The following is a 23,600-nucleotide window of genomic DNA, read 5'->3' on the forward strand; positions in this document are numbered from 1 at the left end:
TCAGCAAACTTAACATGTGTAAATATTTGTATGAACATAACAATATTCAACAACTAAGACATGAACTGAACAAGTTCTACAGACATGTGACTAACAGAAATGGAATAATGTGTCCCTGAACAAAGGGGTGGTCAAAAGTAACAGTCAGTATCTGGTGTGGCCACCAGCTGCATTAAGTACTGCAGTGCATCTCCTCCTGATGGACTGCACCAGATTTGCCAGTTCTTGAGATGTTACACTACTCTTCCACCAAGGAACCTGCAAGTTCCAGGACATTTCTGTGAGAAATGGCCCTCACCCTCCGATCCAACAGGTCTCAGACATGCTCAATGGGATTGAAATCCGGGCTCTTCGCTGGCCATGGCAGAGCACTGACATTCCTGTCTTGCAGGAAATCACGCACAGAACGAGCAGTATGGCTGGTGGCATTGTCATGCTGGAGGGTCATGTCAGGATGAGCCTGCAGGAAGGGTACCACATGAGGGAGGAGGATGTCTTCCCTGTAATGCACAGCGTTGAGATTGCCTGCAATGACAACAAGCTCAGTCCGATGATGCTGTGACACACCGCCCCAGACCATGACGTACCCTCCACCTCCAAATCGATCCCGCTCCAGAGTACAGGCCTCGGTGTAACGCTCATTCCTTCGACCATAAATGCGAATCCGATCATCACCCCTGGTGAGACAAAACCGCGACTCGTCAGTGAAGAGCACTTTTTGCCAGTCCTGTCTGGTCCAGCAACAGGGGGTTTGTACCCATAGGCGATGTTGTTGCCGGTGATGTCTGGTGAGGACCTGCCTTACAACAGGCCTACAAACCCTCAGTCCAGCCTCTCTCAGCCTATTGCGGACAGTCTGAGCACTGATGGAGGGCTTGTGCGTTCCTGGTGTAACTCGTGCAGTTGTTGTAGCCGTCCTGTACCTGTCCCGCAGGTGTGATGCTCGGATGTACTGATCCTGTGCAGGTGTTGTTACACATGGTCTGCCACTGCGAGGACGATCAGCTGTCCGTCCTGTCTCCCTGTAGCGCTGTCTTAGGCGTCTCACAGTACGGACATTGCAATTAATTTCCCTGGCCACATCTGCAGTCCTCATGCCTCCTTGCAGCATGCCTAAAGCACGTTCACACAGATGAGCAGGGACCCTGGGCATCTTTCTTTTGGTGTTTTTCAGAGTCAGTAGAAAGGCCTCTTTAGTGTCCTAAGTGTTCATAACTGTGACCTTAATTGCCTACCGTCTGTAAGCTGTTAGTGTCTTAACGACCGTTCCACAGGTGCATGTTCATTAATTGTTTATGCTTCATTGAACAAACATGGGAAACAGTGTTTAAACCCTTTACAATGAAGATCTGTTTAGTTATATGGATTTTTACAAACTATCTTTGAAAGACAGGGTCCTGAAGAGTTTGGGTATGGGTAAAGTGTTTCATTTTTTGCTGAGTTTATGTTCCACTTTTCTCCTTTTTTCGGTGGTGTTGGAAGTCGGTGGTGTTGGAAACCAAAATATATTTTTGTTGTGCATCATTCCTTGCATCTTTAGGATTTTATAAATGAACTAGACTGCATTGGACATTGGTTTGTTAGTTTTCACTTTTGCTGACAAAGAGTGTAATGGACTTGTCGTTTAATGTGAGCCAGTTGTGGAAGATCCTCCTCAACTATTTGTGGGAGGTGCTGGGATTTTCATGTTACTGTGAGTTGCCTAATATATCATCAGTTCTCAACAACTCTGTACCACATTGGAAGATATCTGTTTTATAAATAGATAAAGACTTATAATCAATGTTGTATAAGTCTGACAAATATAGGCCTAATAAATCCTTCCAAATATTACAAACATTGACACAGCTGTTAGCATATTCATGTATTTATTTCATTCTTACATAAAAGTAGGTAGTATATACCATTACCACTTTTTTCATAAAATAATTTGTACACTTGGTGGAATGCAGTTTAAAACAAATTGCACATTATACACAATTCCCATATTTTTCTCAATGTACAATAAACAGTTTGAAGATACATGTAAACTACTCCTTCTGCCTTGCCCTACTCTACAAATGGATTGTGTTGTAATCAGCCATTTCAATTTATTTCAGGGGGCACAATTTTATCTTGGACTGTATTTTGATCCAGAAAGCAGCATAGAGTGGTTGAGTGAATGTCGTTTTTACTCTATAGATGAGGGTCATTTTATCAGCAATGTTGTAAAATGCTAGAGTTCCTGCCTTGTGATCCAAGAACAGTCCTATTCTCCTAGAGGACCAAGCAGTTAGTTGAATCTGTTTCTTATTCTCACAGACTTGGGCTATATTCCAGTCCAAACTCCAGGATTGTTCATAAAATTCTAGTAATTTGGAGAATGCATCAGGAGGGCAGAGTTTTTTTTTCCTGTTTATCCCTTTATATGATACAGCTATGATAGCCTGTATTCCATCCCATTCAACCTCCCAGTAACAGCGCCCTGTCAAAGCCTCTCTGCACAGTACCACAGGCATGTTATCAAATCTATCTGGGTGGTCAGGATAAGGCAGTGCAAAATCATTCCATCCAGCCATTTTGTTGTCCTTAGAGAGAAGGAGGTTTTTATGTGCAGTGTTTTGGTCCAATGTGAGCTGACAGGCATCTGATGGTAGAGAGAAAGCAGATATGACGAACCAGTACAAAATGACCTGGTCTCTGTTCGTCTGTCCCAGTACAAAACGACCTGATCTGTGTCTGTCTGTCTATACTGTACTTACATTTCAAAAACTCCTCTCTTGTTGTTGGTTCTTTACTCTCCACACACTTGTCTTTTACCTGGGGTAGAGCTAGAGGGATACAGAAATAATTAACTAACTACGATAAATAATGTTACATGGTCTCAAGCTCAGCTGTGATTGTGCTGATGGAATTTTTGTGTAAATGTATGGTGAAAATGGACTCACGTGGACTAGGCTTTGATTCCTGCAGAATATGAATATCCTGTACTGTGGGAAAGAGATATAGACCTAGTGAGTATAGCAATGTAGAGTAATTCTATACAGATTCAGATATGTATACAGAAAGCCGTGTTTATTACTTTTGTATTATTATTTTTACTCAATTAAATAAATGAAAGCTATAGATTGGTCAGTGGAGATGGTTTGAATGTAACAAGGGATTTGACAAGTCTGGTTTGTTGCAAACCTTTTTTAGAGATGTTTGCAAAGGCCCCTTTGCAGAAGTCCTCCAATCGCTGTTTCAGCTCGGCCACAGATTTCTTCACACCTTCAAAAGAGACTTGCTGACTCACATTGATGCTGGATGTGTCTTCATATCCAGGGAGGGCTAGGACAGATTGACATCTCTAAAGACACACAGACACACACACAATCTTCATATACAAGTTGGGTCCTGAGTCCTGTCAGATTCAAAGTGAAATAAAGTACCAGGGGCATTCCGTGTGAATTTGGCCCCAATATCATAATTTGTTACAAGAGTCATCGCACCCAGGAGTCTTGTTAATGCCAATATTACCTGGAGGAAAATAATAAAATCTTCTGTTTTTGACAACTGCTCAAGCTCAGTATCTCTCCTCCTCAGCTCTGAAATCTCCCTTTGCAGTTGGTCAACCTGCTCCTCAGCCTGGCCAACAGCAGCCTTCTCCTGTGATCTGATCAGTCTTTTCACATCAGAGTACCACTTCTCAACAGAACAGATTATTTCAGTAAAGACCTTGTCACTGTCTTCCACGGCTATCTGTGCTGAGTACTGTTGGGACACACACACACACACACACGACAGATAAAGGAGCAGTCTCAATTTGAATCAGGCCCCACACTCAGCTCTGAACACTGAATTTATCAGATAATTGGCGCAGAGTTTGAGTTGTCAGCTGTTGTAGTTCTCTCATCAATACTCACTGTGAGAGACCTCATGGCCTGCTTCAACCACAATAGTTCCTTCTCTTTCCTGATGATTATTTGCTTGTATTTCCTGTGTGTCTCCTTCAGTTCTTTCTGTAGAATCAAAATGCTCATGAGTAAAAGGTGCATGTGATTGGAATCAGAGGGCATAAACTTTATGAACTGTTAATGGCACTTTAAACAGTAACGTGTACTGTTTATTCTTTACTGTTTTGATAGCTGTGTGCACTTCGGACTCAAAGTCCTTTCCTGGTTATCAGTGTTGATACTGATGCATAAACTGCAGTTTAATGTGTTAAATTCAGCACTTTTATTCCACATACATTTTCATACACAACATGTAAAAACAGCATACCTGTTTTGCAGTGCCTTCAGCTGCAGCTGAAACTGTTTCATGGCCTTTGTGTACACCCATCAAACACTCATAACAGATACAACGTTGATCAGTACGGCAGTAAACTTCCAGCAGTTTGTCATGCTGAGAGCAGATCTTCTCCTGAAGCTGTATGGAGGCTTCCACAAGTGTGTGTCGTTTTCCAGGGTTGAGTTTGTCATGAAGCTTGAGGTGTGTTTCACAGTATGAGGCCAGACACAGAAGACAAGACTTAATGGCTTTCTGTTTTCTCCCACCACAGACATCACACTCAATATCCCCTGGTTTAGCATAACAAGGAATGCGAGGGTCAGCTTGGAACTCTTCAATCTTCTTCAGTCTTTCCACTACCTCTGCAAACATGGTATTTTTGCTCAGAGCAGGCCTTGGGGTGAAGGTCTGTCTGCACTGAGGGCAGCTGTAGACACCCATGCGGTCATTTAGATCCCAATAGTCCTTTATACAGCCCATGCAGTAACTGTGTCCACAAGGAATGGTCACAGGGTTCTTCAGTAGATCCAGACAGATTGAACAAGAGAATTGGTCTTCCCCAAATAATGCACACGACTCAGCCATTTTGTGGCCGAGAATAATGTATGTAATGTGTGTCCGGGCTGGTACGAGGGGAAGTGCAACTATCTGAATTCCTATTGGTTTTGAAAAATTATACTTCCTGTTTCGACTGCACCGCTGAGGGGTGTGGTTTTATCAAGATCTCCAACTGAGGCGTGAAAGACAGCTTCTCTCAGAGAAACTAGCTACAGTACTATTTTTCTTTGCGCCTTATGGTTGCTAAGGAGAACGTCCACTTCAACAAACTCACATACAAACCCTGTACACCAGTTTCCACTAGATAGCACAGCCACAAAGTCAAAATTATAAAAGGATTTATATCGTAAAAACTCATGAAAACAAACATTTGCTTTTTGGTCTTGATTTAAGGTTAGGGCTAGGCATAAGGTTAGCAGTGTGGTTAATTTTAGGTTTAGGGTTAGTTTTAAAATCAGATTTTAAAAAGATACATTTTAGCAATAGGCGGGGTTTATGACTTTGTGGATGTGGTAACTAGTGACGACCCAGTACTCCGGCTTACTTTTTGATTGACTGTTTTATTAGCCGCTAGGAACGGGAATTTGGCGGAGTGGACCAATGAAACGAAAGCATTGCACCAAAGTAGTTAGATAGAGAGCGCAAGGGGCATTTTGTGGCAGTACGGAGATCTCTGATACGATGCATCAAATATCTTAGTGGTAAGTACATTTGAGCTAAATTTCTACGATTTCAGAACGTGTGTTGACAGACTGACAACGGAGCCTGTTTTTAGTGGCTGTCAAACTCTCATTCAAATTCACGGCTGGTGTTTTTGAGAGCTATCATCCTCAGCCTCCCCCTAGGTGCCAGGCTGTCAACTAGCTAGCTGCTAGCACTGTCCAGCAGGCCCATCCTCATCATAGCATGGGAATGAGAACTGTTCATGATAATGTAGCCCAACATTGACAGCATTCGATCAAAAGAAGGCACAAGAAAGAGCAAATCATGTATTTTGGGGCGGAGGGGGTAAACACAGAGGGTCTCGTGTAAATTAGTATTAATGATGTAAGCTTTAAATGATGGAAACTTATTACACCTGCACCACTACACTCTACTCCTTGAATCATCATCATCAACATCAATAATGGACAACGAATACAAAGCAGGCAGCCCATATATCCTTACACAGTGGTTTATAGAATAGTACAGTAGCCCAAAGGTAGTTCTTCTGAAAACGTTCCATGTGTGACCACATTTTGACGAGTAAAAAAACGGTGTGTTTTTGTGTCCTACCAGCCCCAGAATGAGGAGTCATCTGTTTCAGAGACATGGATAAATATGAAAAGGTGAGGAAGATTGGGGAGGGCTCCTTCGGGAAGGCAATTCTCGTCAAATCCAGGGAGGATGCAAAACAGTATGTCATCAAAGAGATTGGCATCTCCCGGGTAAGCTACAGAGAACCGTATATGACATAATCACCATTTAGCCCTACATGATGTTATGGAAATTATATTCCATCCATAATATGATATTATCAATGTCTTCCTTTTCCTCTCCCTTTGTCTCACTTTCTATGGCAGATGTCTAGTAAAGAGAGACAGGAGTCCCGTAAAGAGGTGGCTGTTCTGGCCAATATGAGCCATCCCAACATCGTCCAGTACAAAGAGTCCTTTGAAGGTAAACAACAACCTGTGCACCATGCAGTCCAGTGACCCCAGTTCAGAGGTCAATAGTCAGCAGTGATGGCCAGAATGCCTCTATGCCTATATCAATTTCCTTGAGACTTTAGGGTTGTAATATACAGAGCCCTTCACCTGTGGTGTGACTTCTGATGAAGCAACGTGATGAATCTCAGTTGGTGTGTGAGACTTGGCAGCAGCTTCCAGAAAATAAGTAGAGTATCTGCCTGGCTCATTAATGAAACTAGAGCTAGACAGACCTCTCCCTCCTGATTCAATCCTGTAGTGTGTGTTTAACTTCAGCCTGGCCAGGGAGATCTAATAATTAGGTTTGTGTGTCTTCTAGCACAGTGTAACACAGACAGGTTGGTTGAACCAATGCTTTCTCTCTGTGCGTTTTCTAGAGTGTGGATGTCTGTACATCGTAATGGATTACTGTGAGGGAGGAGACCTATTCAAGACGATCAACTCTCAGAAAGGAGTGCAGTTCCCTGAGGAGCAGGTAAAACACAATAGAGGCAGGTGAAAATGCCCCCACCCCACAGACAGATTTTTGTCATGGATGGATGGAGGGCATGAACATGCTTTGACTCTGTCTGTATCTTAATAGATCCTGGATTGGTTGGTGCAGATATGCCTCGCCTTGAAGCATGTACATGACCGTAAGATCCTCCACAGAGACATCAAATCACAGGTAAATAAGAAGTTAGAGACCCTGTCCCCTGAATTTTGAGCATATTGTAGTACACATTACTCATCATACTTATATGGTTTGGAACTTTTAGAACATATTTCTGACCAAAGATGGAACCATACAGCTAGGAGACTTTGGGATTGCCAGGGTGCTGAATAGGTGAGTCATACAACATACTAAAGAATCTATCCTGTGTTTAGTGAAAAAAGGGGCAACTTCTTTGCAATGTTCATCTCCATTTCAGTAACTCCACAATCCTCTTTCTCAGTACTGTGGAGCTAGCCAGGACATGTATCGGGACGCCATACTACCTGTCACCTGAGATTTGTGAAAACAAACCGTACAACAACAAAAGGTAACCTGCACCCATGTCTGGTTGAGGGGGCATTGTCTCATGATGGGATGTGAACTTTTAAGATTCTCTCTTTGTGTATGTCAATATGAGTTTGTACCTACCATTTAAAAGGTGCAGAGTTGAATCACCTTAATTGTACAAATTATTAGTTAATTTGTCACACACACTCAGAATAATGCAGTCATTGAGGTGTATGGTGGCCTCTGCCACCATGATTATGTAATGGCGTCATGTATAGCCTTTATGGAGTCAACTTACTGGCTGGTGTACATCCTGTATTGATTCTAACCTATTTAAATATGCATCATGTAATCTAATCAACCTCAGTTACATGAGTCTGTATTTGTCTTAATGAACTGTAGCATGCAGCCTCACACTACAGCAGCCTATGGTTGTCTTCTTGTTAACAGGAGTGCCTTTCTTTCCACGTTATCTAATGTGTAGAAAAGCATCTTTAGCAATAGTGTATGTGCAATACTGTGTGAGCGAGAATGTAATGTACCAATCCCAGAGAACTTATCCCTCCTCTCTCCATCTGTATGCTCTCTCTCTCTTTCCCTTTCACTCCTCCAGTGATGTTTGGGCCCTGGGGTGTGTCCTGTATGAAATGTGCACGCTAAAGCATGCAGTAAGTATTTGTGTGTGTGTGTGTGCTTATTTAGGTGTGTCTTAAAGTCAGTAACAGAGTGAACCTGGGGCAGGCACAATACGAACGCTCACTCTCTCCCATATATAATGCATGATGATTCTCTCTGCAGTCAGTTGTGTTTCAGAGTCTTTTTTAATTTAAAACCTTTATTTAACCAGGAAGGGCACATTGAGATTTAAAATCTCTTTTTCAAGAGTGTCCTGGCCAAGATAGGCAGCACCAAGTCATTACAAAAATTACAGACAAACAACATGAAAAACTACAAGTAATCTAGTAAAAACCATAGAATTCACAAGAGTATAACAAAATCAAAAACAGCAAATTAAAAACATTGACAGGTCAGGGAATCAGTCTCAAGATCATTCATCAGTGATTTAAAAATACCAATCAGGACAAGTTCTTCCAGTTTAAAAGTATTTTGTAAGGCGTTCCAAGACGATGGCGCAGAGTACATAAAAGCCCTTTTACCAAATTCAGTTCGGATATTTGGAACAGTTAGCAGGATAAAGTCCAGCGAACGAAGAGAGTACCCACCACATTTCTGAACAATAAAAATGCCCAAATAAAAAGGTAGTAAACCCAAAATAGCTTTATAAATAAAAGTATACCAGTGACTGAGCCTACGAGTGACTAGAGAAGGCCAGCCAACCCTGGTATACAAAGTGCAGTGGTGCGTAAGGGTTTTGCAGTTTAAAATAAATCTCAAAGTGCCATGGTAAAGGGTGTCAATTGATCTCAAACACTGAGTGGAAGCATTCATATATAAAATATCCCCATAGTCTAGTAAAGGCATAAATGTAGCTGATACTAGCCTCCTTCTGGCTTCAAAAGAAAAACAGGCCTTATTCCTGAAATAAAATCCCAATTTCAGCTTAAATTTTTTTGTAAGTTGTTGAATATGCAATTTAAAAGAGAGGCCGTCATCAATTAGAATTCCAAGATATTTAAATGAGGTTACAACCTCAATCTCCTTGCCCTGACAGGTAGTAATAGGTGAAAGGTTCAGAGGTCTATTTCTTGCTTTAGAAAACACCATTAGTTTAGTTTTGGCAGTATTGAGGCACATAAAGCTTTATGTGCTGATCATATCTGCTGAGTACGTGGTCTGTTTAATTCTAAAAAGGTCTAATAATATTAATTACATTTACATTGAGTTATTTAGCAGACAATCTTATCCAGAGCGACAGTCACTTTAAGAATGTTTACATATTCTGCATTACATCTTATATGAATTCTATTCTACTGTATCTAAGTCTATGCCGCTCTGACATTGCTCGCCTAATATTTATATATTCTTAATTCCATTCCTTTACTTTAGATTTGTGTGTATATGTTGTGAAATTGTTAATTGCTTGTTAGATATTACTGCACTGTTGGAGCTAGAAACACAAGCATTTCGCTACACCCGCAATAACATCTGCTAAATAAGTGTATGTGACCAATAAAATTTGATTTGATTCAACTTACAGTAGTGAGTGCACACATTTTCAGACTTTTGTACTGGTCCCTTGTGGGAATTGAACCAACAACCCTGGCATTGCAAGCACCATGCTCTACCAACTGAGCCACACAGGACCACTATTCGTAATGTCAGAAGAGGCCATTAGTGTAATCAGTCATTCCCTTTGGTCGTGTCTGGCCTGCTATTTTAGTTATTAAGGAAGAATACCATGTGTGTTCTCTCTTAGTTTGAGGCAGGTAACATGAAGAACCTGGTTCTGAAGATCATCCGGGGCTCGTACCCCCCTGTGTCGACCCACTACTCCCAGGACCTACGCTCTCTCATGGGCCAGCTGTTCAGACGCAACCCCCGGGAGAGACCCTCTGTCAGCTCTATCCTCGACAAACCCTTCCTCTCCCACAGAATCTTCAGGTTCCTCACCCCAGAGGTAGGATACACACACACACACACAGGGTCACAGGGACTATTAGCCCTTTGACAGTATGATACATACACTGTGAATCTAGTCTTTTCAGCACAACAATATGACGTTTGGTTTTCTCCCACTCAGATTATCGCTCAGGAATTCAGCCATAGCTTCCTCCACAAGCAGCCTAAAGCAGGTGTGGTGCAGGCGGCATCAGGTAAACACACACACCACATAAAATGCTAACACATTTGAATGAATACACATGCCTCACTCTTACACCAAGAACCTCAACTTTGTAATATAGTATCTTTCTTACCCTCTCTAGCCAAGCGTCGCGCCCCTGCTCCCATGCCCCTAACCCCAGCCCAGAAGATCACCAAACCAGCCGCCAAATATGGAGTGCCTTTAAATGTCAGGAAAGCCTCAGATGCAGCCATGAAACCTGCCGAGCGGAAACCAGCCGTCAAACACAAGATGGTTAGTACTGGAGGAGAGCCAGTGACGTCTTTCAGCCTTCTCAACAGGATGATCCTATACTGGCCGTGCATCATTTTCTACTGCCCCTCCACTGAGACAGATCTATTCATATTGGTTATGAATGTGTGTTATGAAGATGTCTGTCATGTTACACCTCAGTGGGGCATGTGTGTGTCTGTGTGTCCTCTGAGTCTGAACCCCAGTGTTATATGTTGCTCAGGCCCCCGTCCCCCTCCCAGCAGCACCCCAGAGGAGAGTGAGTCGAGTGGAGGAAGAGAGGAGGAAATATGAGGTAGCTACAACAGAGAGAGCGCCTCCTGTAACCTGAATTAACCCCTGGATCTCTCCCTCCTTTTCTTCCTTCCATTAACCCACCCACATAAAGTTCCCTCCTGACGTACATCCTTTTTTTTCTTCCTCATCATCACTCATCCAAACAGAGTGCAGCCCCCCACTTCTCCTTTTCCAGACAGTTTGAATACACCCCTCTTTCTCCTAACCTGCCTAAAGAGGGCTCTTTTTTCCCCCTCCTTGTATACCTGTTCTATAGCAGTGAACCTCTTGCGTCTTAGTAAGTTCATGGTTTCATGTTGACTATTGTGTTTACACTACAGGAGGGTGCCAGGAAGAAAAGGATGGAGCTGATCGAGAAAGAGAGGAAACAGAGGGAGCAGGTCAGCTGGGTGTCTAGCATTTGATATACTGTATTACATCTGAAATATGAAACTTCACATTGTTCATCTTTATTTGTTCTTCAGATGTTTCTGTTGAATGCTGGACAGATGAAGAGATATGAGAGGGAAAAGGTGAGTCAAATCGGATGTTATTTGCCACGTGCTTTGTAAACAACAGTGGTAGACTAACAGTGAAATGCTTACTTCACAACAATGCAGAGAGAAAAATAATAGAAAAAATAACAACACAAGGAATAAATACACAATGAGTAACGATAACTTGGCTATATACAGGGAACACCAGTACTCACCAGTACAGAGTCGATGTGCAGGTGTATGATGTAATTGAAGTACACGGGTACATATGGGTAAAGTGACTAGCCAACAGGATATATAATAAGCAGTAGCTGCAGCGTATGTGATGCGTCAAAAGAATGCAAAAGGGGGTCAATGCAGAAAGTCTAGGTAGCTATTTGGTTAACTATTTAGCAGTCTTATGACTTGATGATAGAAGCTGTTCAGGGTCCTGTTGGTTCCAGACTTGGTGCATCGGTACTGCTTACCATGCGGTAGCAGAGAGAACAGTCTATGACTTGGGTTCCTGGAGTCTTTGACAATTTTTAGGGCCTTCCTTGACAGTGGGGGTAGTATAACCGTAAACAGTAGTTATTTACACTATGTAACGTTATGACATTGCAGTAGTGACGATCAAACTTAAGCATTTAATGTAATGCTCATAGTGACTAGTGAACTTTGACCCCCAGATAAACCGGATCAACCGAGCTCGAGAGCAGGGCTGGAGGCACGTACTGAGCTCTAGTGGAGGCAGCAGTCCAGAGAGGAAGGTAAAGAATGACCCACCCCCCCTTCATAATCATCATCTACTGTGGTTTCACTTCATTAGTCTCACTACAGTGGAGATGTTTTATCATCAATCAAAGCTTCTCCTCTCTAACTCACTGTCTTATCTGTCACCAGTGTTTTTTAGGAGGTGGTGGTATGATGGCTGGGTTTGCAGCTCCTGTCCCAGAGCCCCTGCTTCCTGCTCCATGTCCTGCCCAGGGCCCCACCCCAGGCCCTGCCCCGCTCTCCCCTAGCAGGGGCCCGTATGAACACTACCATGCTGCTCTGGACCAGCTGGCCAAACCTCAGCCCAAAGAGGGTGCCAGAGAGGTATTCACAGCAGGAGGAGACACTCCTGTTAGGTGGGTTCAGCCATCATTTCCCTTGGGTAATTTATTGACTCAGGTGACTGATTGATTGATTGTGTTATTTTGTATGTGTAAGGGGTGTGCCAGCTGCTGCCAGCTCAGTGCTGCCCAATGGCCCTGCTCGTCTCCCAGACCCTGATGCGGTGAAGAGAGAGCTACGGAGGCTAGAGCATGTCACCAAACAAACCCATGTTAGCAGGTCCGTGGTTGGTCACAAACCATTCTAGAAAACATTGCTCTGTCTCTGACTGGCAGTAAAGCTTTGCTTGATATTGGATCATATTTATTAGTTACGATATACAACGTTGTATCAATACTAAGTCAATTAAATAACTTCCTCTCCAACTGTCTCCAGGCAACGGGGTCACGCAGCAGCTGAACGGGCCAATCAGGTTCAGGAGTTTCTGCAGCGTAAGAGAGATGCCATGCTGAACAAGGTCCGCGCTGAGGGACAGCTGGTACGTGTTCTCCTTCCTGCCCCTCATTTCTATACTTCTGCTCACTGAACAATGGGATGGCTCTTTAAAGTCTGTTAAGTTCTCACAAAGGATAACGGGGTTGTTGTATGGTCATGGTTAATAACCAAAGTGTCGATCTGGAATCAAGGTTGAATTGCATGCTTACCGGAGTTTGGACAAAATGCAGCAAATTTTTATACATGTGAAATGTGGTTGAATTGAACGGTGAACAGGGTGCCCGGCAAAACCTGGCAGCCATCTATGGTCGGTCCAGCTACAGCAGGCCCAAACCCAACAAAGAGGAGGAGGTAGGAGCCCAGCTCTCAGCTCTGGATGTCCAGCCGGCCTCACCCCATCTGATCCCTCACTCATAACAACATGCCTGGGTTTGGCTTGCCCTCTTCAGTTGTGTCTGCATGACACTACACTCAGACACATCCCCTTAAAGGAATAATCCACTTAAAAACTATCTTTTGTATTTCGTTCATTAATCGACTGTTTATACAGTCCCAAAATGTTTTGCATGTCAGCAATCAAGTTTTCAAGATGGACTTTCAAAAGCAAGTTGTCACTTGCCACATCATCATGATGCAAAACGCTCTTGAAAACCTGATTGCTGACTTTCTTAATATTTTGGGACTGTATATTTTTTGATTGGATTATTCCTGTAACTCTGCAGTCAAAGTCACCCAGCAGCACCTCCCAGTGTCCGACTCCCTTTACTGCATGTACTGTGTCACCAGGTGTGTGTGTCAAAGCACAAGTGTGATTCAGACCTCATACATTTGGTGCACCAGTAATATTTTTTTTTTTCCTTTCCATAACATATATTTTTGTGCACATTATATGTTGTCCCTTTTTTTGAGCATTTTTTAAAATGAAATAAATTAATCTCAAGTAACTCCAGTGTTTCCTTTTTAGGTGTTTGCGTAACTCAAGCTTTGTTTTTATATATTGCACCAATATCTTTCTTGCCGTGTCAAGTATGTGGATGACTGATTTTACGTCGGTTCTTACATGTCATTTGTTATAGGAAACCATTTTAGTGGATTATTTTGTCATCAGTTTGTGTATGTTGTATAGCTTTGTGTCATATGATGTGTAACCTGTGTGAGTCTGATCCGTGCTGTAGCCTCTTAGCAATATGTGAACTCTTTGTTTTGCGTGATAGTATAACTTCTGCAGTTATGTTCTCAGGAGTACCTGTCCCGGCTGAGGCAGATCAGGCTACAGAACTTCAATGAGAGACAGCAGATCAAAGCACGCCTCAGAGGAGTGAAGGTATCCTTCCACCCTTTTAGAACACATCAGCATAACATCCTTTTAATCAGCCTCTGAACTTCTGTCATGTTTTGGCATTTTTGTTTGCGGGTAATGGTGACATCATCTGGTTGTTCGGGTGGTCAATCCAGTACGACAGTGATGGCTCAGACAGCAAGGAGTCCTGTGAGGAGACAGAGCTGAGGAGAAAGAAGATTGAAGCCCTGAAGGCCCAAGCGCAGGCCCGTGCTGCTGTGTTGAAGGAGCAGCTAGAGAAAAAGAGGAGAGAGGCCTATGAGAGAGAAAAGAGAGCCTGGGAGGATCACGTAAGTCCCCATACTCCTCAAGCTCATCTGCTACAAATGTACAGCATGTGTAGGATTAAAATCACTAACATTGATTGTGGTGTGTTTTTGTCAGCTTGCAGCTCGAGGCGTGAAGGTTGGCATGGTAGCAGGAGGTGTAGCAGTAGAGCTAGCTCCTCCCCCTCAGCCTGGCCCCTCCCTCCCTGTACAGGACATTGTAGCTAGAGCCCAGCCTGCATCCAAACCCTCCACCACTGTCATCTCCATGACTTCTGCTCTGAAGGACGTTGGAGCAGTCAGTAAACACTTAAAGCTTTCACAGTTATTTTCCTCCATTATTCAATTTTTATTACACATGCTTTTTTTCTCCCATTTGTGTCTCCCAGCAGCTTGCGTCTGTGCAGAGCTCTTTTAAAGATGGCTTACCTAAAACGGACGTCATTAAGGTGAGTTTGGTCAATAACTTCCAATAGAGCACAGTGCTGCTTCACAAAATGACTATTTTACACTGAGGCTAGTTGGTTGCAGTGCCTTTTGGTTTATAGTAAGACAGTGACTATATGTTTGGTTTTATTGGTGATTTCTTCAGAGTGAGAAGAAGGAGATTCTCCGAAGACTGAATCAGAACTTGAAGGCCCAGAGCCCTGAGGAGGAGGTGTCAGCCACACCCCCAGAAGGACTATGCCCCACCCCCCAGCAGAGCCAGCCTATCACAGAGGAGAGACCGTCCTCTGGTGGGGACAGGAAGAAGTGGGAGGCTGTAGCTCCGTCTATTCTCTCTGTAGCTCAGCAGACTCTAGAAGAAACCTGTATCAGAACGACTGGTGAGTTATACCATCTGTCTCCTAGAACCGGACTCTTAAACAGAATCTTGTTCGCTATAGAAAGGACTAGGACCTGTTTGAATTGCTGGATTGACGAGAACCGTGGATCCTTACTCTCACCCTTTTGATTCTGAGCTCCATCTCTCTTCCTCTCCTTCTCCCCAGGCTCTCAGGCTCTGTCTCCAGAGGAGAGACCGTCCTCTGGTGGGGACAGGAAGAAATGGGAGGCTGGATCTCCGTCTATTCTCTCTGTAGCTCAGCAAACCCTAGAGGATACCTGTATCAGGACCGCTGGTGAATAACCTAGATGCATGCATTCCAGCACAATATCTCCTACATCCAGACTATATCTACATGTATACTAATAGATATCTGTTTGTGCATGTTGTAGAACAGACAGTGGGTGAGGTCATTCGGATGGATGTGCTACAGGACGACGCCCCTAGAAAAGCATGGGGGCGGAGCCCGGATTCTCAGGTGCTGAGAGTTCTACAGGAGGCGGAGCTTCAGCCTCTTACCCAGCTGCTGGGGAATGTCAACATCTGTGAAGAGAAACACACTGGCGAGTCCTTAATTTACCCACCAACACACACTTACCATTACCAACCACATTCCGTACAGACTCAACGTCTAAGTACTAATGATTCTGATTGGTTCCCATTCAGACAACGTGAATCAGACGGCTAAGATGGTTGGTGTGAGTGGAACTAAGGAAGTGATGCATTCAGAGGCAAGCCCACCTGCTGTGATGTCTGTCGTTAAGAACACAGAGGTCGAAGTTCAGGAAGAGGGGACGATCTCAGTAGACGTGACGGGTCAGGAGAAGAGGCAGGCTATATTAGAAGAGATGCTAAAGACCCCACCCAAACCGATAGAGATGGAGGGTGAGTGAGTGGGTTACATACTATACAGGTTGTCAGATACTGACACTCTTCATCCAGAGACATGCAGTCAGTGTATTATATAACACCACCTAAATCACTCAGTTAGATGTTCTCTTGTTCTCTCCAGATCCAGCAGACTTGGAGTCAGTGGTCCTGGAGGAGGGCCCAAAGCAGGCCTCAAATTCCCCAGCTGGAGTAGTGCAGGCCTGGGAGAAACGAGCCCTGCCGCTGGGGTGAGGGTTTGCTGGCTCCCCACGAGCTGGATTACAGAAATCTAATCCAAGAATAGGTTTAGTTAATCAAGACCTAATGTGATTTTCATTGCCATAAATGAACATTGGATTAAAAACCTGTACCTTTAGACTAATATGTGACTTGAACTGTAATGAAGCTTAGCCATAATATTGAGTGTTTAATTTATGTAACTACATGTATCCTAAATGTAATCTACCTATTTCCCAAAAGCAATTATAATGAGAGCACCATAAACAATAACTAGTAATGCTGCGCTCAAGTACACAGTTCAAATATGAAATATTTTATGACGTATTTCCTATTCAACAAAACTGTATGAATAAGGCTTGAAATTGCTCATCTGCTTTCTTAATATAGTATAATCAAATTAGAAAACCACTAACTATAAGATTTGTATGTTTAGTGTTCAAGGTCTCTCTTGATCAAAACATCCACCCCCCACTGCTGTGAACGTCACACAGATCTCTATCTTGGCTTCCAAAACTAATTAGGAACTCACTCGCCTATAATCTCATATTCATTTTATACATCTATGACAAACGAAGTGGAATTATTTTAGATTAATGGCTATAAATCAACCTCTGAATGTGCTATAGTGATGAAATAACGCTCTCCTGTTGCACTACGATGTAGGGATTTCAGGCATTTGCTTTGTCAGTGGCTGGTACATAAGGTTCAGCCAGGAGTTGATGGACAGTTGGAAGAGAAAATTAAATGGTAGGAGTGACATCCCAGCTTCAAGTGGTTTCAGATTTCACATCCTAGATTTCACAAAAATATACTGTGTCTGTGGGAACCAGATCGATTTATAATTGAAAATGTCGGTCGGAACTGGTACCAGAACCACGCAGGTCCCCTAAACAGGGGTGTTGACATCTAAGTGGTTTTAAGAAATGTTCATGAAACTCAATTATCAAGAATGATGTCTTGATTTTGTATATCACTCTCCTATTAGGCCACCAGAGGGCAGAGTAACACCAGCAGAAACCAAAGATGTTGGGGAGAAAGCAGAGAAGCAACCTGAATCCTCCGGTAAGCTGAGAGAGACACTTCTAGAACTAAACTGCCTTTGGTGTCCCATACTCACCTCCCTCCCTCCCTCTAGGTATAGCACCTGTGTATGAGGAACCTCTGTTTGTGAAGCTGTGCTCCTCGCCGGCCCACCGCCGTACTGCAGCTCTGGTTCTTATGTCAGCCCAGTCGTCCATGGAGGACTCGTCCTCTTCTCTGGCCTCACGCTCACGCTCCATCTCTCCTCTCCGCTCCAAACACCACAACGCCCTCCTCATCGGCCTCTCCACCGGCCAGTTTGATGCCAACAACCCAAAGGTGAACAACACTTCTCCTCAAGGAGACTGGAGATAAGAACTAAGGAGAATGAATGGATGTGGAATTGCTAAATAATTATGAATAACTAATAACATAATCGCACTGTTATGGTGACCCTGAACATCCTCTTATAATAGAACACAACACAAATAATAAGCATTTTCTCCTTTATAAAATGAACAAACAACATCTTTCAGAGGTGAATGAAATTGGCTGGTTAATTTCTATCAGCCAGTATTTTATACCAATCACATGACAGGATCTGTACTTCCATCTAATATGATCTTTTATTCTGTCCTCTACGGTGATGTTCAGCTGTGGTAGATGTTTAGGAAATGTACTCTGACCCTTCGGCCTGTGCCTGGTGAAATGTGGAGGTTCTGTGGTATTTTTAGGTTTTGATTCAGTCTTTATTAATGAAGGGCTTTGGAATGGAGCCAGTCATATTAATCACATGGTCTGGAAGAAGGCATGATGAGAGAGACTATTTATCTTTCATAACATCCATCAGGGATGGAGGAGAGAGGTGCAGAGAGAGACAGGCGAAGCTCCCTGTTATTTTTTGTAGGGATGGGTGTGTCAGAGTTCCAACTTTGATCCGTGTGTGTACTCTGGTCCAGCTTTGAGCCCTGCATGTATGTGTTTTCAGCGATGGCTCTCCCTGGACAAAGCGTTATTAATGCAATTCTTCCACATCCCTGATGTGTCATCATACCAGAGGCCACTCCACTGGCCAGCCTCACGCATGTACACACACCTGGCACACATGTCCTCGAACATGCTCCAACTGACACCTCAACTGGCCCCAGGTTAAAGGCATTTTTCACATACTACAATTTGATTAATTTCCTTGATCTTCTGGGCACCTGACCTGCACTACAACTTATTTATGGCAACAAAAAAACTAATCCTGGTGCAAACTTTAAAAAAAAGTAAAGTTGGTTTTATATTTATTTAGTCATGGTGGGTGTGTGACCGGTGCTTTACTGTTTGTCCTCAGATGCTGCGTACCTGCTCTCTACCAGACCTCAGCAGACTGTTCAGCTCTCTACAAGACGCAGGAGGGGCCAACGGGGCGGTTGCCCCTGACAACGACAACAATCTGGATATAGAGGACATGGAGGAAGAGGATGAAGAAGAGGCCAAAGAGGATGAACAATCAGAGACTGAAGAGTAAGACACTAATTTCACTACACATGCGCACACACACACAATGAGTATATGTATAATACATAGAAACCCAATTTCACTTCTCTGTGTTTTGTGGAACATGCTTTGTGCAGTTTGAAAACATGACATGCTATGAGTACTATGAGCTGTGTTCTCTCAGTGTGTATGAGGATGATGACTTGAGGGAGCTAAGGGCCTCCATGGAGAGACTCCTGCAGGAGGAGCGCAGCGAGGAAGATGAGGGGGGATCTGGCTCTAACTCTGGTAGTCCTCCAGAGGAAGAGGGAGGCGATGGCTTTAACGGCAACCCTGCTGAGGATGAAGATGATGAGGAGGAGCTGAACGGGATGGCTGTGGATGAGGAGGAGGGTTCTAATGGGAGTCCAGGTGATGAAGAGGCAGGACACACACTCACCAACGGACTGGAAGAAGAGGAGCACCACAGCAGTGAGAGCCAGCTCAATGAAGAATGGCAATCGGGTACATTAGTAATCCTTCCTTCATCCACATGCACAATACTGTAGCTACAATGCATGCAGCCAGAAGCAGATTGTCAATAGGATTGTGTGTGAACAACAGATGACAGTGGTGAGGAGGAGGACGGTGCGGCTGAACAGCAGGACAGCATATTCAGCCGTCTGGAGGAGCTGCGGTTTAACCTGGAGCAGGAGATTGGCTTTGAGAACTTTATAGAGGCCTACAACAAGATCAAGGTATGGATGGGACCTGCTTACCCTCTAGAAGTCATTCATTATCTATCATACAGCAATTACACATGGTCATTGAATTTTCATGATGTCATTGTACCATTAAAGGCAATTCATGAAGATGAGGATGAGAACATCGACATGGGCCCCGACATGGTACTGAACATCCTGGGGACTGAGCACCAGCACCTGTACCCCAACATCCTTCACCTGGTCATGGCTGATGGAGCCTACCAAGAGGGTTAGTATCAGAGTCCTTGTTTTTCTCTCTCTCTGTGTGTGTGTGTGTGTGTGTGTGTGTGTGTGTCCCACCTTCTCTTATTCCCCTTTGTTTTGATGGATCTCTTTTCCCTCATGTTTAAATCACAGTCCCATACGTGTTTTTCTATTAATTGTTGTGTTCAGCCAGTGTGCTGATTCCCTCTTAAACAGGTTTTCCCAGAGCGCTAGACTGCGTGAGCGAGCCAATAAACCCTTTAATCTAATCTACCCAATCCTATTCTCCCCTAACGCCCCACGGGCTCTACTCAGTCACTTAGGGACTATGTCGACGTGAAACACACCCTAAAGACTGTCTGTCTGTCTCCCCCTCACTCCCCCGCCTCACCCCTGTGCCAAGTCAGCTGTCAGACTCTGGGGGAAGGGAGGGGAGAGGGAGTGTTTCATTTGTGTCTGATGGAACAGAACGGAACTCCCCCAGGACATGAGAGCAGAGGCTTCAGACGGCTCTCAAGCTCTCTCTGGACTATCTCTATGCTTTCTCTTTGTTGTGTTCTCTCGAACACTTGTCTTTCTCTCCCTCCTTACCACTTTATTATGTCTAGATGACCAGTACTGGTCTGTTTGTCTCTAACAGCCTTGCTCCCTTCCTTTCGAACCATTTTTATTTGATCTGATGTGTGACTCAAGCCCTTCCATTTAGGCAGAGAGGGTCATGTTAATGGAACCAGGCAGGATACTTTCTCTCTGTGAAGCTGAAGGCTTCTGATTTCAAACTCTTTTTACTCTGCTGCTTGAAGTCTGTCTGTAATGGGAATTAGTCTAACCTGTCGCTGAAGATTAGAGCCTCCATTGATTCTTAAAGGGTTACGTGTCTGAATGGAGTGTGTTTGACTGTTGGGCCTAAGGGGGTGATCCTGCTGAATGTTGTGTTATGGTCGTTTTGTCTTGTAGGGTGCCAGATTCACACCTTTATAGTGTTCAGGGTTTAAGGTCACTGACTTGGGATAATGGAAATGTGAATTTAGTAATAAAGACTGCAAAAGTGATGTGCTCAGCTTTTCACCCATCACCTCAGATTTAAGAAAGCTGATTTGACCTGGGGGCTCTGAGTGTACTCAGCCACTCTCTCATGCTACAGCCTATCTAATGACTCATTGGTTTTAACATGCATCTTCCCATCTCTCTCTCTCTCTCCATCCCTTCTTCCTCTTCATCTTTTAGATAATGATGAATAGGGGATATGCGTCCAAGCCGCTGGCAGCTTCTGACAATCTGCTAGCCATCTGATGTCTTCCCAAGGTGCACTGCATGTGGTAGACGACTCTCTGCGTGGAGGGTTGGGGCCATAGATGGATCTGGGAGGGGTTGAAGCCAGGCTCTGGCACAGTTGCATGATTGAATAGGCTATCTAGTACACTGATGTCTGTATTTCCTACTTCCACTTCAAACACCTGACTCACTCTTTTTTTAACTTCATGTTCATATGAAAGTGCATTATCAAGTAATACTTTCTGGTAACCAAAGTTAAATGGAAGGTTTCGTCAAACATAAATCTGTCTGTATCTGTTGGAATATATTCATGGACCAGCACCATATTAAATGGTCAATTTAAAGGTCAAACAGGTGATTGTACATTTGATATTCCCTAATGCTGGGGTTAGGACCACCCGGTCACCATCCTCACAATACAAACCAGGTCAACTTCTATAAACATGCAAAACATATTTTCCATAAAAACCTGTTGGACCTCCTTTTTTTAAATTACTTTTTCATACAGCTAAATGTTATCTAATGCATTTTCACATTTCTTACCTGTTCCGTTAACCCAAAAATATGTGTTCAGCTCAAAAGGAAGATGACTTTTTGTTTAAGGATGTTGTATGTTGGCGTGGTAGCAGCTGCAAGGGACTGCTACTTGTTGGCTTTATGTCAAGTCAGATTGTTACTCTGTTAAGAGAATTGTAAAGATATAAATTACTGGTAATGATATCGATTTTAAAGCGTTATTCTTATTTGATAATAAAGGAAATATTGTAAATAAATGCTTTTTTCTAATCTTTGTTTTGATTTAAGTCATGTTTGGTGTTTTTACTGTATTTATTTTTGCATGTGTGCGTGTTTGTGTATGATGACTCTGCATAGATCCATTACACTGAAGAAGGACTAACAGCAGGGTTACATTTCAGACTGCTGCGTTTTCAAAAACCTTCCTTTTATTGTGCTTTTCTCAGAAGTGTGTGTGTGTGGTGGCTGGTGATAATTGTAGCTCTTGCACAATCAAGCTTTGCCAGCCACTGTATGAAGGATCGCTATGTTGTAATACTGCATGTGGTGAGCCCTACATCTCTACAGGCAACTCTCTGGGGGTTGACTCTCACTGAAGGGGGCAGGAGGGGCCTGTGTGGCCCTGTGTTGTCCTGTCCATCAGGAACCACTGTTCAGCTGCGATCATACAACAGTGGGAGAATCCTACTGTGGATTTCCCCTGACCCAAGGCATACTAAATGACAAAATTCGAATAACAAATATTCTCAGACCACAGGGACCACTATAGTCCCTGTGCCCAAGAAAGTGAAGGTAACCTGCCTAAATGACTACCGCCCGCAGCACTCACGTTGGTAGCAATGAAGTGCTTTGAAAGGCTGGTCATGGCTCACATCAATACCATCATCCCAGAAACCCTAGACCAGCTCCAATGTGCATACCGCCTCAACAGATCCACAGATGATGCAATCTCAATCGCACTCCACACTGCCCTTTTGCAACCTGGACAAAAGGAACACCTATGTGAGAATGCTGTTCATTGACTACAGCTCAGCGTTCAACACCATAGTGCCCACAAAGCTCATCACTAAGCTAAGGAGCCTGGGACTAAACACCTCCCTCTGCAACTGGATCCTGGACTTCCTGACGGGCCGCCCCCCAGGTGGTAAGGGTAGGCAACAACACATCTGCCACGCAGATCCTCAACACGGGGGCCCCTCGGGTGCGTGCTTAGTCCCCTCCTGTACTCCCTGTTCACTTACGACTGCGTGGCCAAGCACGACTCCAACACCATTAAGTTTGCTGATGACACAACGGTGGTAGGCCTGATCACGACAACGATGAGACAGCCTATATGGAGGTCAGAGACGTGGCATTGTGGTGCCAGGACAACAACCTCTCCCTCAACATGAGCAAGACAAAGGAGATGATCGAGGACTACAGTAATGACCTAAATTCACATCGACGGGGCTGTAGTGGAGCGCGTCGAGAGTTTAAAGTGTCCACATCACCAGCAAACTATCATGGTCCAAACACCAAGAAAGTGAAGAGGGCACGAAAATGCCTTTTCCCCCCCAGGAGACTGAAAAGAGTTGGCATGGGTCCCCAGATCCTGAAAAAGTTTTACAGCTGCACCATCGAGAGCATCCTGACCGGTTGCATCACCACCTGGTATGGCAACTGCTCGGCCTCCAACAGTAAGGTGCTACAGAGGGTAGTGCGTACCGCCCAAGCTACCTGACATCCAGGTCCTATATACTAGGCGATGTTAGAGGAAGGCCAAAAAAAATTCTAAGTCTCCAGTCACCCAAGTCATAGACTGTTCTCTCTGCAACAGCACGGCACACGGTACCGGAGAAGCAAGTCTAAGTCCAAAAGGCTCCTTAACAGCTTCTACCACCAAGCCATAAGACTGCTAAATAATTAATCAAATGACCACCCGGACTATTTATTTATTTAACACTGCTGCTTCACGCTGTTTATTATCTATGTATAGTCACTTCATCCCTACCTACATGTAC

At 43.8% G+C, this 23,600-nt stretch overlaps 2 protein-coding genes across 5 annotated transcripts; one reads left to right on the forward strand and one right to left on the reverse strand.

Moving 5' to 3' along the window:
• Positions 1 to 1,849: 1,849 nt before the first annotated feature.
• LOC120054513 (E3 ubiquitin/ISG15 ligase TRIM25-like) lies at positions 1,850 to 4,886 on the reverse strand. 2 transcript variants are annotated; one of them, XM_039001949.1, is made up of 7 exons: positions 4,243 to 4,885; positions 3,885 to 3,980; positions 3,499 to 3,732; positions 3,169 to 3,328; positions 2,928 to 2,969; positions 2,742 to 2,810; positions 1,850 to 2,626 (listed from the first exon to the last, which is right to left on the reverse strand). In XM_039001949.1, the coding sequence occupies exons 1-7, from the start codon at positions 4,834 to 4,836 to the stop codon at positions 2,091 to 2,093; spliced, it is 1,731 nt and encodes a 576-aa protein (XP_038857877.1). In that variant the 5' UTR covers positions 4,837 to 4,885; the 3' UTR covers positions 1,850 to 2,090. The 2 variants fall into 2 exon arrangements, with proteins under 2 accessions (XP_038857877.1, XP_038857878.1); XM_039001950.1 differs by lacking the exon at positions 3,499 to 3,732 and having other exon boundaries at positions 4,243 to 4,886.
• Positions 4,887 to 5,443: 557 nt separating this feature from the next.
• Positions 5,444 to 21,870, forward strand: nek1 (NIMA-related kinase 1). Of its 3 annotated transcripts, none has more exons than XM_039002635.1 (34): positions 5,444 to 5,510; positions 6,088 to 6,236; positions 6,372 to 6,468; positions 6,875 to 6,972; positions 7,081 to 7,164; positions 7,256 to 7,323; positions 7,409 to 7,519; positions 8,093 to 8,147; positions 9,857 to 10,057; positions 10,181 to 10,253; positions 10,365 to 10,516; positions 10,737 to 10,808; positions 11,131 to 11,190; positions 11,275 to 11,322; positions 11,955 to 12,035; positions 12,169 to 12,395; positions 12,478 to 12,600; positions 12,757 to 12,859; positions 14,057 to 14,140; positions 14,272 to 14,445; positions 14,540 to 14,719; positions 14,811 to 14,870; positions 15,014 to 15,248; positions 15,414 to 15,542; positions 15,640 to 15,810; positions 15,914 to 16,132; positions 16,260 to 16,365; positions 17,343 to 17,419; positions 17,493 to 17,716; positions 18,717 to 18,889; positions 19,047 to 19,366; positions 19,466 to 19,599; positions 19,702 to 19,834; positions 21,037 to 21,870. In XM_039002635.1, exons 2-34 carry the CDS (start codon positions 6,120 to 6,122, stop codon positions 21,048 to 21,050), a joined length of 4,203 nt encoding a protein of 1,400 aa, XP_038858563.1. In that variant the 5' UTR covers positions 5,444 to 5,510; positions 6,088 to 6,119; the 3' UTR covers positions 21,051 to 21,870. The 3 variants fall into 3 exon arrangements, with proteins under 3 accessions (XP_038858563.1, XP_038858564.1, XP_038858565.1); XM_039002636.1 differs by having other exon boundaries at positions 14,814 to 14,870; XM_039002637.1 differs by having other exon boundaries at positions 7,433 to 7,519.
• Positions 21,871 to 23,600: the final 1,730 nt, after the last annotated feature.

Source organism: Salvelinus namaycush, chromosome 10, assembly GCF_016432855.1.
Source record: "Salvelinus namaycush isolate Seneca chromosome 10, SaNama_1.0, whole genome shotgun sequence".
Taxonomy (NCBI): Eukaryota; Metazoa; Chordata; class Actinopteri; order Salmoniformes; family Salmonidae; genus Salvelinus; species Salvelinus namaycush.

Excerpts from the sequence above, each read along its gene's own strand:
- nek1 (XM_039002635.1), top strand. The coding sequence starts at position 6,120 with ATGGATAAATATGAAAAGGTGAGGAAGATTGGGGAGGGCTCCTTCGGG. Across the intron at positions 6,973-7,080 it reads TGCAGTTCCCTGAGGAGCAG|ATCCTGGATTGGTTGGTGCA; the intron begins GTAAAACACAAT and ends GTATCTTAATAG. Across the intron at positions 12,860-14,056 it reads TCCGCGCTGAGGGACAGCTG|GAGTACCTGTCCCGGCTGAG; the intron begins GTACGTGTTCTC and ends TTATGTTCTCAG.
- LOC120054513 (XM_039001949.1), bottom strand. The coding sequence starts at position 4,836 with ATGGCTGAGTCGTGTGCATTATTTGGGGAAGACCAATTCTCTTGTTCA. Across the intron at positions 2,970-3,168 it reads TGCAAACATCTCTAAAAAAG|TACAGGATATTCATATTCTG; the intron begins GTTTGCAACAAA and ends TCTTTCCCACAG. Across the intron at positions 2,627-2,741 it reads AAGAGAGGAGTTTTTGAAAT|ATGCCTGTCAGCTCACATTG; the intron begins GTAAGTACAGTA and ends CTCTACCATCAG.